The sequence below is a fragment of the Crocuta crocuta genome, unplaced genomic scaffold (genome assembly GCF_008692635.1).
Source record: "Crocuta crocuta isolate KB4526 unplaced genomic scaffold, BGI_CrCroc_1.0 scaffold110, whole genome shotgun sequence".
Classification (NCBI taxonomy): Eukaryota; Metazoa; Chordata; class Mammalia; order Carnivora; family Hyaenidae; genus Crocuta; species Crocuta crocuta.
This window is the reverse complement of record NW_027527386.1, coordinates 2,746,428-2,762,664: the sequence shown is the minus strand read 5'-3', so window position 1 is coordinate 2,762,664 and position 16,237 is coordinate 2,746,428. Positions and strand designations below refer to the sequence as shown.

The window sequence follows — 16,237 nt, the reverse complement described above, 5'->3', positions numbered from 1 at the left end:
CCCGTGGGGAGGGGCGGCTGGGGCCCGGGGCGGGGCCTGTCACGTCCCACCAGGTCCTAACTGTGTGCCATGTCCCGACACGCTGCCCGTGTCCACCTGGCTCTAGGGGACAGTTTCCTGTGGACTGGCTGCCTGCTCCTGGCTGTACCATCTAGGAAAGACTTTAATGGTCTCCAACGACCTGTGTCCCTGTCTGCCCTTGAGACTGTATGTGACTTTGGACGCCTGCCTCTCAGTCTCTGACTATGCCTGAGTGTCTCAGTGACTGTTTCTGTCTGGGTCTTCATGTGTCTGGTGGTCTTTGTCTGTCTACCTGATTCTACCCGTTTCGTCCCTCTGTCTGGCACCGACTCTCCGCCTGCCTGTCTCTGGCCCTTGCAACTTTTTATTTTCTAGGATTGAATGTGTCCCACGGTCCCTATTTGCTTGGCTCTCTGTCTCTCTTTCTCTCTCTCTTTTTTTTTTTTTTACCTGATATCCATATACTGTAAAATTCCCCTTTTAAAAGTGTACAGTGAAGTGCTTTTCAGTATATTCGAAAACTTGTGCGACCATTGCCACTCTCAAATTCCAGAACATTCCATCATCCCACCCCACCTGCCTGGCTCTTCCATAGTACCCGCTGTCTGGAATTATGTCTAGTGGTCTCTCCTTATGACTGTGTCTGAATTTACCTGTGTCTGTGGTCCCTGGCTGGCTGGCTGCCTGATTTCTGATTTCGTCCTGTGACTAGCCAGCTGGGTCTGTCGTTTTTTTGGTCCTCATCTCTCTAACTCTGGTGACACGGGCATACCTGTCCGGGTCTGAATGTATCTGTGCCTGGCTGTGCCCACAGTACTGCAGCTCTGTGCCTGTGTCCGAAGGTTTGTCACCGTCACTCTCCATACCTGATCGCAGCACCGGAGCTCATGGTGCCAGAGGCTGGTGGGGGTTCTCGAAGCCCGTGCTCCTCACTTGTTCCAGCGGGCAGGACCTGCCTCCCCTCAGGGCGTCTGTCTGACTGTGCGGGTGACAAATAGCCGTGTGGCTGGCTGGCTTCCCGAGTGAACGGATGGCCGACTGGCTGATGTCGACCTCTGTGGCTGGCTGTGTGCTTGTCTCATTGCCTGACCCTTTACTGTCCAGCTGTCTGTCTGGACACATGAGTGCTTGTCTCTCTGTTCCGACTGTCTGACCTTCTGGCTGCCTGCATCTGACACCGACGGGCCACCCAGGGCTCCGGTCCCCTCTCCTGTGGCCTCTGCCCCCAGAAAGACCCTGTTGCCCCTCACGCGCTCTCCTTCTCTTGGGGCAGGCTGCGCCTTTGTGAAGTTCTCCTCCCACACCGAGGCGCAGGCGGCCATCCATGCTCTGCACGGCAGCCAGACCATGCCGGTGAGGGGGACTGCCCTGCGCTCGGGGGGGGGTAGGACTGCCCTGCGCTCTGGGGGGAGTAGGACTGCCCTGCGCTCTGGGGGGAGTAGGACTGCCCTGCGCTCTGGGGGGAGTAGGACTGCCCTGCGCTCTGGGGGGAGTAGGACTGCCCTGCGCTCTGGGGGGAGTAGGACTGCCCTGCGCTCTGGGGGGAGTAGGACTGCCCTGCGCTCTGGGGGGAGTAGGACTGCCCTGCGCTCTGGGGGGAGTAGGACTGCCCTGCGCTCTGGGGGGAGTAGGACTGCCCTGCGCTCTGGGGGGAGTAGGACTGCCCTGCGCTCTGGGGGGAGTAGGACTGCCCTGCGCTCTGGGGGGAGTAGGACTGCCCTGCGCTCTGGGGGGAGTAGGACTGCCCTGCGCTCTGGGGGGAGTAGGACTGCCCTGCGCTCTGGGGGGAGTAGGACTGCCCTGCGCTCTGGGGGGAGTAGGACTGCCCTGCGCTCTGGGGGGAGTAGGACTGCCCTGCGCTCTGGGGGGAGTAGGACTGCCCTGCGCTCTGGGGGGAGTAGGACTGCCCTGCGCTCTGGGGGGAGTAGGACTGCCCTGCGCTCTGGGGGGAGTAGGACTGCCCTGCGCTCTGGGGGGAGTAGGACTGCCCTGCGCTCTGGGGGGAGTAGGACTGCCCTGCGCTCTGGGGGGAGTAGGACTGCCCTGCGCTCTGGGGGGAGTAGGACTGCCCTGCGCTCTGGGGGGAGTAGGACTGCCCTGCGCTCTGGGGGGAGTAGGACTGCCCTGCGCTCTGGGGGGAGTAGGACTGCCCTGCGCTCTGGGGGGAGTAGGACTGCCCTGCGCTCTGGGGGGAGTAGGACTGCCCTGCGCTCTGGGGGGAGTAGGACTGCCCTGCGCTCTGGGGGGAGTAGGACTGCCCTGCGCTCTGGGGGGAGTAGGACTGCCCTGCGCTCTGGGGGGAGTAGGACTGCCCTGCGCTCTGGGGGGAGTAGGACTGCCCTGCGCTCTGGGAGGGGTAGGACTGCCCTGCGCTCTGGGGGGGGAGGTAGGACTGCCCTGCGCTCTGGGGGGGTAGGACTGCCCAGGGCCCTGGTGGCAGGCGTAAGGGGACAGGGACAGAAACTCTCCCTACCGTCCCAGTCATGCTCAGCCTCTGGCTGGTCATTAGTGAGGCACAGGCGGAGAAGGAGACGCCATCTCTGATGGTGCCGTGGGTGGGTGTATGCATGTGAGTGTGTGATTGTGCCCATGTGGAGCATACGAGGGTGTGAGCATTCAAGTAAGTGTGGGGGTGTGCATAGATGTACTGCTGGTGTGTGGTTGCGTGTGTGATTACACGTGGACTAGCACGCATGTGTCTGTTCACGTGTGTAACAGAGCCCATGTGGGTGTGCACGCATGCCTGTGTATGTGAGTGCATGTGTGTGTGCTGTTAGTGGATGATTGTTAATGTGTACGTGAGCTGTGTGTGTGTGAGAATATGTATGGATAAGTGTGCATGCTGGCACACATTTATGTGTGTATGAGTGCACTGTATAAGTGTATTGAGTAGGTGTTTTGTGTGAGTTGATTGTGCAGTATGTCTGTGGTTGTGTGCACGTGTGTACGTGTGTATTGAGTGTGTGTGTGTGTGCACGCGCGCGCACATGTCAGGGGGACGGGGGAACAACTGCATATGTGTGCATCTGCAGGAATGTGAGGGCAAGTGTGTGAGTGTGTGTGGATGGCTGGGTAGGTGTGTGAACATGAGTGTATGTACTTGCACATGTACACGGCATTGTGTGCATCTGAATGTACTGTGTGAGTGCATGTGTGCAATCTGTGTGATATGCATGGCGATGTAAATGCATGCCTGTGTTTGTGAGTGTATGCATGTGCGTGAGTGTGTAACCCTGTGTGGGTGGCATTCGTGTACACGTGTGTGCAAGCATACGTGAGCCTGCATGGTGAGTATACATGGTGTGTGAGTGTGAGCATGCATAGTGTGTGTGTGTGTGTGTGAGTGCATGAACATGTGGGAGGGTATGTCTGAGCACGCATGGTGAGTGTGTGTGTATGAATGTGTGGTACGCATGTGAGTGCACATGCGTGGTGAACATGTGTGTGTGAGAGCGTGTGTAAGTGTGTGGGTGTACAACAGGGTGTCCTGGAGAGGTGAGACCTGATGTGGTTTGGCTTTGTCGAGACCAGAGGGGACCATGTGGGGTGCAGGAAATGACAACACATATGGGGGGGCAGCAGGGGAGCAGGGGGGCAGCGGGAGGGGCTGCAGTCCTCGGCTGAGGAGCGTGGGCGATGTGGAGCCACCGGAAGTTGTGACAGGGGAGGGAAGGTCGTTTGGACATGTCCCCAGGGGCCAGGGTGGAGGTGGGCAGGTCAGGCGCAGGGAGAGGCTGAGGAAGACCAGCCGGGCTCCGGAGTGGCCCCTGCCCTCTAGGAAGGAGGTGCCAGGAGCCACCATCGCTGTAGATAAATGTCCACATCTGCCAGGGCAGGACGGGCCTTCCAGAACCAACTCTGCTCTCAGCTCGTCTCCAGAATGGGTGTGCTGGGGCGCCTGGGGGGCTCCGTCGGTTAAGCATCCGACTCGATGTCAGCTCAGGTCATATGACCTCAGGGCTTGTGAGTTTGAGCCTCGTGTCAGGCTCTGCACTGACAGCACAGAGCCTGCCTGGGATCCTCTGACCCCCTCTGTCTGCCCTTCCCCCACTCAGTCTCTTTCTCTCTCTCTCTCTCTCTCTCTCTGAGGGGGCATGTCACCCTCTCTGATGGCTGGTATCTCACCTGTTCTCAGCTGTGAGTCATAGGTTCCCATCGTTCATCTCCAGCAGTCGGATTCCCCATTTTTNAGATAAATGTCCACATCTGCCAGGGCAGGACGGGCCTTCCAGAACCAACTCTGCTCTCAGCTCTGCTCTCTGGGTCCTCAACTGGGGCCCAGACCCGACCCCCAGGGCCCGGACACCCCGCCTGTGCGCACAGACGGCTGCATGCCTCTGAGCTGTTCTCGCAGCGGTGGGCTCATGGGTGGGATTGAGAGCTCCTGGCATCTACACTCCTCACCCGAGGGCCTGAGCTGGCGTGGTTCCAGGAACCCAGGGTCCTGGCTACCTCCCTCCTTCTTTCCCTCCCTGCTCGCCGCCACCCCTGCAGGGCGCCTCCTCCAGCCTGGTGGTCAAGTTTGCCGACACGGACAAGGAGCGCACGCTGCGGCGCATGCAGCAGATGGTGGGCCAGCTGGGGATCCTGACGCCGTCCCTCACCCTGCCCTTCAGCCCCTACAGTGCCTACGCCCAGGCTGTGAGTGACCCCGCAGACGCACTCTGTCTCCCAAGGCCACTCTAGCGTTCCGCTCAGTCTCTTCTCCACGTTCTGACAAGGGCCACTGCCTCTCTGCTCCTCTTTCTGTCTCTTGCCCAGTCTATCTGACTCGGGGGCCCATCCTGGGCACGGGTGAGTCCCCAGGTCCAGGCTGATTGTGGAGTCCCATCCCCAGCTGAGCCCTCTAGCCATGAACTGAGCTCCAGGCCTGTGCTGAAACCCGACTCTGGACTGACACACCCCCGTGCCTGGCCCCCAAAAGAGCCTCTCAATCCAGGCTGACACCAAACCAAGACCCAACCCTGGCTTAGTTCAGTGTTGGCTGATCCCTGATCCCAGACCAAGCCCAAATTCCTGACTCAGCCCTGATCTGAAGACTGAACCCTAATCCTAGACTGACCCTGGATCCCAGGCTGAGCCTAACTGAGGCCTGAGCCACGAGAGCCAGGCTGACCCCACCCCTCGCCCCCTGCCTGCCTGCTGGTTACCTGAGGACCAGGCCTCCCGCAGTGAGTCAGGACCTCAGGGCAGGTGCTACCCCGGCTGTGCACGCTGACTCCCTCTCCACCCCCAGCTCATGCAGCAGCAGACAACGGTCCTGTCCACGTCGGGCAGCTACCTGAGCCCTGGCGTGGCCTTCTCACCCTGCCACATCCAGCAGATCGGCGCCGTCAGCCTTAACGGGCTGCCTGCCACACCTATCGCCCCTGCCTCTGGTGAGAGTCCGCCAGGGGCCTGAGGAGGGGTGGGCGGGGCTGGGCCAGGGCCAGGCTCAGGCTCCCCATGGCGCTCCTTCGCCCTACAGGCCTGCACTCGCCCCCGCTGCTTGGCACCACAGCTGTGCCCGGGCTCGTGGCTCCCATCACCAATGGCTTCGCAGGTGTTGTGCCCTTCCCTGGGGGGCATCCCGCCCTAGAGACCGTGTATGCCAATGGCCTTGTGCCCTACCCAGGTAACATGAGTGGTTCCCCCGGGGGCGGGGGGAGCGAGGCCGGGAGGGTGTCTCTGGGACAAGCATGAGTTCCTATGCCGTGGTGCCTGGGAAAGAGAGGGGGTCTCAGCTGGACAGATGTGAGTGGTGGGCACAGAGAAGGGGGCTGTAGCAGGGTACACACACACGGGAACTTTATATCCAGACATTTGTGGGTGCAGATTCCAGTTTGGTGGCCCTGGGTGGTTTCTGTGAAGTGTCTGGGTCTCAGTTTGCTCATCTGGGAAATGGGGCAGATAACATCAGACATCTCATGAGGTTGCACTGATAATGCAATCAGTATATAAAATGCTGAACGCCGTCACCGATACTAAGAACAAATCTTAATTATCAATCATTGCTGTTTAGGAAGATGTCAGTAGCCACACTCGTTCGTCCATTCACTCATTCATTCTTTCATCCATTCAGTATTAACCATGCCCTGAGCGAGGCTCAGCCCTGCTTTTGTGAAGCAGAGGCCCCATCTTTCCCTTACGTAGACCACAAGCTCCCAGCACGCATCTGCCAGTATCTTGCTTGGGTGAAGTAAGTCATCTGTGTTCCCACCATTGAGGAGAACTCATTTTTGTTTTGAAATGATTGGAGCTCACAAGGAGTTTCAAAAATAGTACAGAGAGGTCCCTGTGCCTCCAACCCGGTACCCCCACCCCCTGCCATGCTAACATCTTGCGTAACCACAGCACATTGTGGAAACCAGGAGACCGACATTCGTAAGGTACAATGAACTCACAGGAGTTGGAGACCTTATTCAGAGCGCACCACTTTGTACGTGCACTCGCCTGTGTGTGGGGGGCATCTGTGCCATTTTATCACAGTGTAGATTTGTGTAACCACCACCACAATCAAGATACAAAACTGCTCCACCAACACAGAATGATTTGTACATGTGACTCCTTTAGGGTCACACCCCACCACCACCCCATCCCTTAGCAGCTTCTCTCCATTCGAGCAGAACCTTTTGGCTGATTTTTCCCCCAGACGCACCAGCTCTACTGGTCTGGATAACCTCTCCCCTCCTCTCCTCCCCTGGGGGCAGTTGGGTGGTCACAGCCACACGGGGGATCCGAGGTGGGGAGGTGCGAGAGAGGGAAAGGGATGGGGGTCGGGGGTGACGGGGAGCAGAGGCCTGAAGTCCTGGAGAATCCAGAGAATAAAGGGGAAGAGAGAGGGTGTCCGGATGGGGACAGAGAGATGGGGATGATGGTTAAACTTCTCTGGAGTCCTGTTCGACCTCGGCATTATCTATCTGAGTGGCCCCGTGCCAGTTGCTTCACCTCTCTGAACCTCAGTTTTCCCACCTGTAAATTAGGGTCCATACCTTTAAAACGTTCATGCAGAGGTGAAGCTGGGGCGGATGTTTGTTGCTCTCCTTTAGACTCTTAAGTATCGGGGGTAAATGGAAGACTTCTGCTGCCCCCGCCCCACTCAGCCCCTCTGTCTGCCCCGCAGCTCAGAGCCCGACCGTGGCTGAGACCCTCCATCCTGCCTTCTCCGGAGTCCAGCAGTACACAGGTACGGGGGGCAGTCCAGCATCCCGGGCGTAGCCCCGCGCCTCGGCCCCGGCTTCCCTCCTGGCCCGATCGCGCCCCTCGTCACGCCCCGCCTACGGCCCCGCCCCTCGGCGGACGCCCTCTCATTCGGCTTTCCCTCTCGCACCGAGCCACGCCTCCCACTTCTGGTCCTGGCCCAGTCTCGGGTCTCGGCCCAGCCCCCTGCAGCATCTGGTTCCGCCTCTTGTGTCCGGCCAGGGCCCCGCCCTCAGCCGTGGCCCTGCTCGTCAAGCTCCGGCCCCACCCGCTCGGATCTTCTGTGGCCCTGGCCACTCCTTCAGGCCTGTCCCCGGCTGTGGCCACGCCCCCTCCCGATAGGGAGGCTCCGCCCCATTCTTCCCTGGGCCCTGGCCCCTCCCATGGCCCGCCCNGGCCTTACACCTGCCTCCGCCCTGTGTCTCGCTCCCGGTCTCCGCAGCCATGTACCCCACCGCGGCCATCACGCCCATCGCTCACAGCGTCCCCCAGCCGCCGCCCCTCCTGCAGCAGCAGCAGCGAGAAGGTGAGGGGGCCGCGACCTCCCCCGGGGCGCCAGCCCAGCCCTCTGACCGCCCCCTCCACCTCCAGGACCCCTGGCCTGGCCTGCCGCGACCTCAGGGAACCGCGGCTCTAAGAGCGCGGCTTGCGGGCCAGACAGACCTGGGCTCAAGTTCTAACGCAGCCCCTGGATGTTCGGGGGAACTGAATCACCCTCCCTGAGCCTCAGCTTCCCCTTCTGGAATGTGGGAACCGTGCTAGCTTCGACCCCCTAGGACTAGCCGTGACCCTCCCCCCTCCTCAACAGCCTTCCTCTCCAAGACGGGATGGATGATTCTCTGAATTTCTGGAAACTTGTTTTGAGGTGGGGGGGTGGGGGACCGTGATGAGATACCTCGGGTAAACTGAGGCCTCCCCAGTAAAGTGGAAGAAGGGAGGAGGTCGATTCTGGAGTCAGACAATCTGAAGTCAGACAACCTGGATTCAGACCCAGTTCTGACTTGTGACATAAAGAAAGCGCCTCGCTGCCCTGTGCCTCAGTTTCCTCACCTGCAACCGGAATGGCCGTCTGTGTCAAGAGGCGCTTACTGGGAAATAAACAGGACCCATCCTGACGTAGTGTAGCTAAGCCCCCTGGAAGGCCCCTTCCGTACAGCTAGTGGGGTGGGGAGGAGGTGACCAGCTAGGAAAGCCCCCAGACCGCCCCATGGCCAGGGGAGCCTCGCAGACTGAGCTCTTTGAGGCTCTGCCCCATTTTGCCCTTGGCCTGTGGAATGGGGGGGGGCATTGCCAGGCTACACGCACTGAGCTTTGGAGGTGAGCCCTGGGCTGAGGGGTCTCCAGCTCTGCCAACCAGCTGGTACCCCCTTCTCAGATTTTGTATCTCCAGGGGCCTCTGTGGTTAAAGTCACGGAGGGCAGCAGACATGAGGATTTGGCAGTGCCCACAGCTCCCATGTGACTTTCAGTGACACCCTCCCCAACACCTTCCCCCTCCCCCCATGCAAGGCGAGCCAGTGGGAGCTTCAGAGAGGGTACAGCTGCCTCGGGTCACTGTTTTGTGGATGGCTCCGACCTGGGTGTGTCCCTTCCCCGGTCCCTTCTCCCAACTTCCCTGAACCCTGGGCCGAGAGGTAAAAGTTCAGATGCGGTCAAGCTGCGCTCTGGATCCTCCGCCCAGCATGCAAAGCCTCGCAATATGATCTACAAGGTTCCTGAGTGAATGGGGTCCAGATGCACAAAACAAAGACAGAACCCTAGCAGATGTGGTAGCACAGCCTATGCATGTTATCAGGTTTAAAAAAAAATACAATAAATGTGGCACTTTCTCTTGGAAAAGACCTCACGTTTGCACGTGGAGGTGGACACAGGGACAGCGGTGAGGTGCTGTTAAGTGGAGGAAAGAGGCTTGTCTGAAGTCAGATGGGGGAGTCGGAGCTCCAGATGGGGATGCGTGTGGCTCACAACACACTTGGGGGACCAAGACCGTGGTAGGTGTTTGAGCCTCTGTGTGTTGGTGGGGCGTGTGCACGCACGGTTTTCCCACGAGATCCAATTCGGCTGGGTGCGGTGTCTGCTTTCACTCCGCGTTTTTTGGACAGAGATAGCACACAAGTAAAGGTGAAATTTGTGTTAGGGTCAAAATTGTGCCGTCTGCTTCAGCGCAATGATCACATTGCAGCACACTTGCATTTTTAAAAAACGAGCATTATTAGAACTCTGGTCCTAATCAGGAAGGTAAGGGTTGGATGTGAATGTGTAATCTTGGATTTTAAATAAACCGAAGCGGGAGTGCTCATTTCCAGGGCGAAGGGGATTCTTGATGATTTGGGGCTTCCCCTTGGTTTGTGGGGGTGTGGGGGAAGGCATCTATCAGTTTGGGATTAGGGGCAGGTTTGGAGAATGTTTGTGGCTTCAGATAATGAAGGTTTTTTAATTGGATTGTTATTTCTAGATTTTACATGAGTCATGCATTGGGGATTATTTGGGGAGGGGATGGTTCTGAGAGAGAGCTGTACTGTTAGGAATTTCTTTCTGGGAGGTGTAGTATATCGTTTAATTACCCGGTGGTTTCAGGCTATCTGGGTTTGGGACTAGAGACTTCTTTTTTATTTTACTTGATTTTATTTTTGTGTCGTCTGAGTTTTGAAAATGATTCAAGGTTTGGAGAATTAGCTACTTTTTTTTAAATATCTAGGTATTTGGGGTTTGGGACCAGGGAATGAGCTCTTATTTTATTCTGTGATCTCAGACTTGTAAAANAATTCACCTCATGTTGTAAATGGCCTAGAGTTTCAGGTTTAGCGATTTTTCAGGGGTTTCAGGTTGTCTGGGGCTTGGGGGTTATCCAGGGTCTGGCACTGAGGGATTTATCTCAGATTTGGGAGGAGGGACCAGCTGAATTTTGTAAATTATCTGGGGCCTGAGGACCATCGGAGGTTTAGAGTCCCCAAGCGTGGGATTAGACAGGCAAAAGTAGGCACCCAGCGTGCGTCCCCTTCCACCATCACCACGCCCTTCCTCCTGACGTCACAGGCACCCTCCCCCAACAGCTGGAGATGCCAGATGTGGGCTCTGGTCCCGCACCCCTCCCCCTGGGGGGGATCCGCCTCCTCTCCTTGGGGGCTTTATGTCTTTCTCTCCCCCACCTGCAGGTCCCGAAGGCTGTAACCTGTTTATCTACCACCTCCCCCAGGAGTTTGGAGACACGGAGCTGACGCAGATGTTCCTGCCCTTCGGCAATATCATCTCCTCCAAGGTGTTTATGGATCGGGCCACCAACCAGAGCAAATGTTTTGGTGAGTCCTTATTGAAGCCACCCCTTCCCTCCCCTACCCCCACCAGCCCTGTCCCCCACTCCACTTGCCAAGGAACAGGGGCCTGGGAGGGCGTGGTCAGCCGTGAGACATGTGTGGCTCAAAAGGATCATATTTATGAATTAGAGTGAGCACTTATTAAGCACCTACTGTGTGCCAGACACCGTGCTGGGTGCTGGGACATGGCAGTAAAGGAAACCAGCAAAATCCCCACCCTGAAACCTCATAGTCCTGCTGAGCTGCCCAACGGAATTTTCTCCCCTGGTGGAAATGTTGCATGTCTCTGCCACCTGAGCCATCAGCCACACATGGCCACCGGCCCCCTAAGGCGGGGCTGTTCAACCAAAGGATGGAATGTTTAATTAAATCTAAATTTGAAATAACCGCCTGTGGCCAGCGGTGAGGGCGCGGAAAAGCACAGGTTTATGGGTAGGAGATGGAAATACACAAAGCAGGACATAGGCCAAGGGGCTATAGATGGAATGAAGAACATCGTTGGTCAGGAAATAGAAATTGATGTGCAGGAGGTGATGTCTCAACTGAGACCCAAATGAGGAGATTTTCCAACCAAAGGATATCTGGGGTAGAGGGATCTAGGGAACAGCACATGCAAAGGCCCTGGGGCAAGACCTGTCTGGTATGTTGGAGAAACTGTGAGGAGGAGGCCCGTGTGGCTAGAGCAGAGCGAGCAAGGGGGGTGGGAGGAGGGGAGGGCAGGCAGGGGACGTGGTACAGGGCCTTGGGAGGACTTCCTTGTCCCCAGACACAGAGGCAATTAAGGCTCAGAGATGCGCTGCAACTTCTCCAAGTTCACACAGCAGCAAAGAGACAGAACCTAAATTAGAACCAGTCTGTTTGGCTCCAAACTTGGGACTGTTACTCCCACAGTGTTATTCAAAAGGCCAACTATTGCGTATTTATTAAGCACTTGCTGTATATACTTCGTGTCCAACCATAAAATGGAAGCCTTGCTCCAGAGGGAGCCTGCCTGGCTGAGTAGGTGCAACCTGTGACTCTTGATCTCGGGGTTGTGAGTTTGAGCCCCACATTGGGTGTAGAGATTACTTAAAAAAAATCTCTAAAAAAGGAAAAAGAAGAATTGCCCCAATATCCTGGGAGGAAGGAGAAGCACCAAATGGCCAAGCAGCACGCTGGCCACACCAGTAGGGGCCCTCGGCCAGCACCCAGGCCCCTCCTCTGAATCCTGCCCCCAGGAGGAAGAAGGAAATGTTGGGAGGGGACCCACTCAATCCCTTTCCACAGTGAGGAGTCATATGCCTTCTCTGAGCCTCAGTTTTCTCATCCATATGATGGGCGGCAGGTGTTAGGGGAGATGATAGATAAGAAGACGTCACCCCTCCCCAGCTCCTCATTCCCCCAAGGCTCCCCATGGACCCCTGGCAAGACAGCTCAGCCCTGCCCCCAGCTCCTCCTGCCCTCCCACCCCGCCCCCTACACGGAGCTCAGGGAGCCCCGCCTCCCAATGCTTGTGCATGCAGACCCTCGCCCCAGAAGGCCCCCAGCCCCTGTGGCCTGCACACCATTGAGGACCAAGAGGTGAGGGGCCAGGAGTAGGGCAAGGTGGGCAGGGGCGGAAATCTGAGGAACTGGCAGGCTGGAATGTTTGTGATGGCCTCGGGAGACGGGGTAGACAGACTGACAGAGACAAAAAGAGACAGAGGTACAGAAAGAGAGATAAAAGACAGAGGGAGGGAGAAAAGGACAGAGAGAAGAGACACAGGACATTCAGAGAGAGAGAGAGAGAGAGAGTCCCATGCAGAGTCAAGACCCCAGATGGATAGCGGTCTGGGTGGGGGCACACGTTAGCATCTGAGGCCTAGACGAGTTCAGGACGGGGAGGGGGGGAGGGAGAAGGCGGCCTCGCCTGTCCCCACCGCCACCGCGTAGCCCAGGTAAGTAGCAAGCGCCCCATCCGCAGAGGCGTGCAAGTGCAGAGGGCGTCCGCTGTGCGTGCCTGGCNCCCCCTCTTCTCGGCACACCCTCCCCAGCCCCCCGGGGCAGTGCTGCTGGAGGCCACAAGGAGCCCCCAGGTTGGGATGGTGGGGACAGAGCTAGAGAGTCACCCTCCAGCCCCCCACTTTGGTCAGGGCTAGGACAGAGGGTGAAATCGGGGTGGGGGGGATTGGGGAATCCTTCCAGAAGAAGGTTTTGAGGGATGAATAGAAGTTCACTTGAGAGGCCAGGTGTGGGCTGGGCTGGGGCTGCTGCGAGGGAAGGGCTTCTGTCCTGTCCTGTGACCCTCCCAGCTGGACCCCTGTCCAAGTTCCTCATTTAGTGTCATTTACGCTCAGTGAACTGGTGAAAAAGTGGAATGTTTGCCCCGCTCACCAGCATGCCCCCTCTCAAAGATACCCCCCCAAACAAATCCCCAAGAGTATATTTTGCCACCAGAGAGAACAACTTTATCAACAACTGAACACCTTTGGGGGAATGAACCGTGAGCCTAGGGGGCCAGTGGGGAAACATAACTGACCTCAAGCCTTGATGAGCCTCATCTGTGAAATGGGTTCACAAAAGTCACCTCCCCAGAAGCAGCAGGGAGGACCCGCTTGGGGACACGGTGTTTTCCCAGCTGAGCCCAGGACCCGCCACCTGGAAAGCTCTTAATCACTTGTTTTGATTTTGTTTTTTGCTTTGTTTTTAATCACGAGCGCCGTCGTCATCAAAGCGCCGCGCCTGGGGGTCTGGTGCGAAGTAGGTGCTCAGTTAGGGGCTGCACGTGCTTTTCAGACTCTGTCAGATCAGCACCCGCAGAGTCAACGGTCACGGGATCAGACAACTAACAGGCGACCCATGCACTTTAACACCCTGGGACAGCAATCCTTTCTGAGCACCTACTATGTGCTAGGCACTGTTTGGAGATAGCGCTTGGGGACACAGCTGTGAATGACCAGAAACGGGGCGGAGGTTGGGGGAGCACTGCCTTCGCGGCAGGGAGCAGGGGAGACGAGAATAAACACAAGTGTTTGCCCCCGGGGGTCACCAGATGAGGAGTGGCCTCAGTGGCCCAGAGTCCTTTCCAAGGCAGATTGCTGGCCTCTGATGCTGGAAACGGACTCTCTCTGAGTAGATGGGCCCTTGGGTTCCCGGAACCCAGCCTGGCCAGGGCAAGAGGGCGGGGGGGTGATGCCGTTGGCCTGCGTGCCCCCCATCACCGCACCCTAACGCCCCTCCCTTCTCTGCCAGGTGAGGGGCCTTCCCACCCCAGGAGGGCCTCCCGATTCCAACCGACCCCGGACTTTTCCGTAAATTACAACCGAGTTTGGACACCAGCCCCCCTCTCCTCTCCCATCTCCCCTTGCCCCCCGCCTGCCCCCTAATGTAAAACCCTACTGCAGGCCATGTGGAGCGGGGAGGGGGCTTTGTGGTCTGCCCCAGCGCTGGGCGGGGGGCTCCTGAGATGGGGGCTGAGGGCTTCACTGCCCCCACCCTTGGTGGCCTCCCCAAACTAAATCACAACTTTTCCTATATATATATATGCATATATATATAGAGAGCTATAGACAGTATATATATTTTTTGAGTATAGATCATGGGACCAAACTTTTCCGACTTCCTTCCATCCAAGAGAAGGTGACCCTGGCCCGGTCACTCAGCAGGGACATAAGAAGGGCTGAGGATGACCGGGCAGCCCAGTGTGTCCCCACCTCCCGCTGTCATGTCAGACCAGGGCACGGAGAAGCACTGGGAATCATCAGTCAACGCGATATACCTCCAGGACATTGGGCCCCTGCCACCGACGTTCTCGCGGGCCCTTGGGCTCGGCCAGCTCCAGTGTCCCTGGTCTTAGCTGCAGCTTCCGGNGTCATAGCCTTACTCATGTGACCAATAGCCCTTAGCTTTCCGTCAGGGGCAGACAGGGTCTGGGGAGCATCCCCCTGCCCCGCGCACCCCCTCCCACGGGCAGGCGGCAGCCCTCCCTGACTTCGGATCACCAGCCTGGAGTTCACGATCTCATGACCAAGATCGCCATGCGCGTTGGACGAACCCAACCCGCGCTGGCCCAGCACCCCTTCACCAGAGATACCTCTACAAATGATTTTTTTTTTTTTGAATTTTGGTCTTTCTGAGCAGATACAAAGAAGAAAAGAGAAAAAAATGGGGAAAAAAATCAGACAGCAGTGGATTTTTGTTTCCTAGTTGGGGCGGGGAGGGAGGTCTCGTGGGGCGCCTCTGTATACCTACTCAAACCGCGAAAGCACAGAGTCAAGTTCGTTGGACGTCCAGTGGGGCCTCTTGCCAAATGAGGCACCAGAGAACTTCATAAGCTCAAGAAGGAAAATTTGTAAAGAAAAACACAGCCTTCCCTTTTGNGGCCTGTGCCCTTCTGGTCCATGTTTACTGGCTGTAAATACCATTTTTATACTCCACCTCGAAGACCCACGTGATTTGTACGATGTACTTTATTTCTGCTACGAGTAATTTCATGAAGTTTCAACTTGCAAACCGACTTTTGGAGACAAACCGCCACACACACACACACACACACACACACACACACACACACACACACACACGGCAGGAAAGGGACCGGGAGCTTCGGGGGGGCCGGGTTCGCCGTTCCGGCCGGAGGGGCCTTGGCACTGTGGTGTGTTTCAGGCGAGAAGCTGCAGGCATCATCTTCATGTCCAAACGCCTCTCTTCGGTCTGGAGAAACTGAAAGTTTATTTAATAAAAGTTTTACTTGCTAAAGGACCGCATCCTCCCTGATTTTCCCTCTCGTCGACAAGAGCCCGAGTGGGTCCCGCCCCCAGCGAGGTGTCCGGGCGCCGGAAAACCCAGGATTTCAAGGGAGGGGACCCCGGAGGAGATGTTCGGGAAGGGAGGTGATGGCCCCGTCACCAAGGTTCTATCTGACCCGTCCGGAAGTTGAGGAACTGGGACCTTTCCTTCCCTCGAAGGGCAGGTGCCTGCTTTCGTGGGTCCAGGCGCCGTTCATCTTGCAAACACTTCCTGAGCACCTACTGCGTGCCGTGCCTGTCCTGGGCACCGGGGCTCCCGTGGTGACTGGGTGGCTCTGGTTTCTGCCCCCACGGAGGTGGCCCAGGGGAGAAGAGAGACACCGTACAATATGCGTTTTCTTTAAATTCAAGTAAAATCGCGGCGCCTGGGTGGTTCAGTCGGTTGAGCATTGGACTCTTGGTTTCCGCTCGGGTCATGATCTCAAGGTCTGTGAGTTCAAGCCCTGCGTCAGGCTCTGCGCGGGCAGCTCGGAGCCTGCTTGGGATCCTTTCTCTCTCTCTGCCCCCCCTTCTTACTGCCTCTGGCTCAAAATAACTAACTAAACTTTAAAAAAGTAAACTGAAGTAAAATTCATGGAACATAAAATTCACCATTTTTACTATTTTTACCCCATCTTGAAGTGTATGCAGTTCAGCGTTCAGGACATTCACAAGGGCATTCTTACCTGCAGAAACAGCCCCGGCCGCAGCNGTCCCCATCAGCAGTCACCCCACTTCCCCTCCCCAGTCCTTGGCCCCCAGGAACCCCTTTTCCGACCCGTGGAGGAGCCTGTTCTGGACGCGTCACGCACGTGGACTCACACCCGCGTGGCCTCCCGTGTCGGGTTCCCTCCCTGAGCGTCGTGTGTTCGCGGTCCGTCCGCGGGGCGGCGGGTGGGGGCGCCTCGCTCCCGCGTGGTGGACACGTTGTGTGTGTCCCTTCATCTGTCGGACGCTTCGAGTGTCGCCACCTTTTGGC

General features: G+C 57.4%; 1 protein-coding gene across 1 annotated transcript in view; it reads left to right on the top strand.

The window, feature by feature from the left end:
- The window catches only part of CELF5 (CUGBP Elav-like family member 5), a 60,807-nt gene that overhangs the window by 31,123 nt on the left and 13,447 nt on the right, over positions 1–16,237 (top strand). The window contains exons 5-11 of the mRNA XM_077751834.1: positions 1,295–1,374; positions 4,516–4,662; positions 5,258–5,399; positions 5,489–5,635; positions 7,124–7,186; positions 7,643–7,726; positions 10,355–10,498. Of these exons, the coding sequence (XP_077607960.1) occupies positions 1,295–1,374; positions 4,516–4,662; positions 5,258–5,399; positions 5,489–5,635; positions 7,124–7,186; positions 7,643–7,726; positions 10,355–10,498 (807 nt within the window). The remainder of the gene's footprint in view (positions 1–1,294; positions 1,375–4,515; positions 4,663–5,257; positions 5,400–5,488; positions 5,636–7,123; positions 7,187–7,642; positions 7,727–10,354; positions 10,499–16,237) is intronic.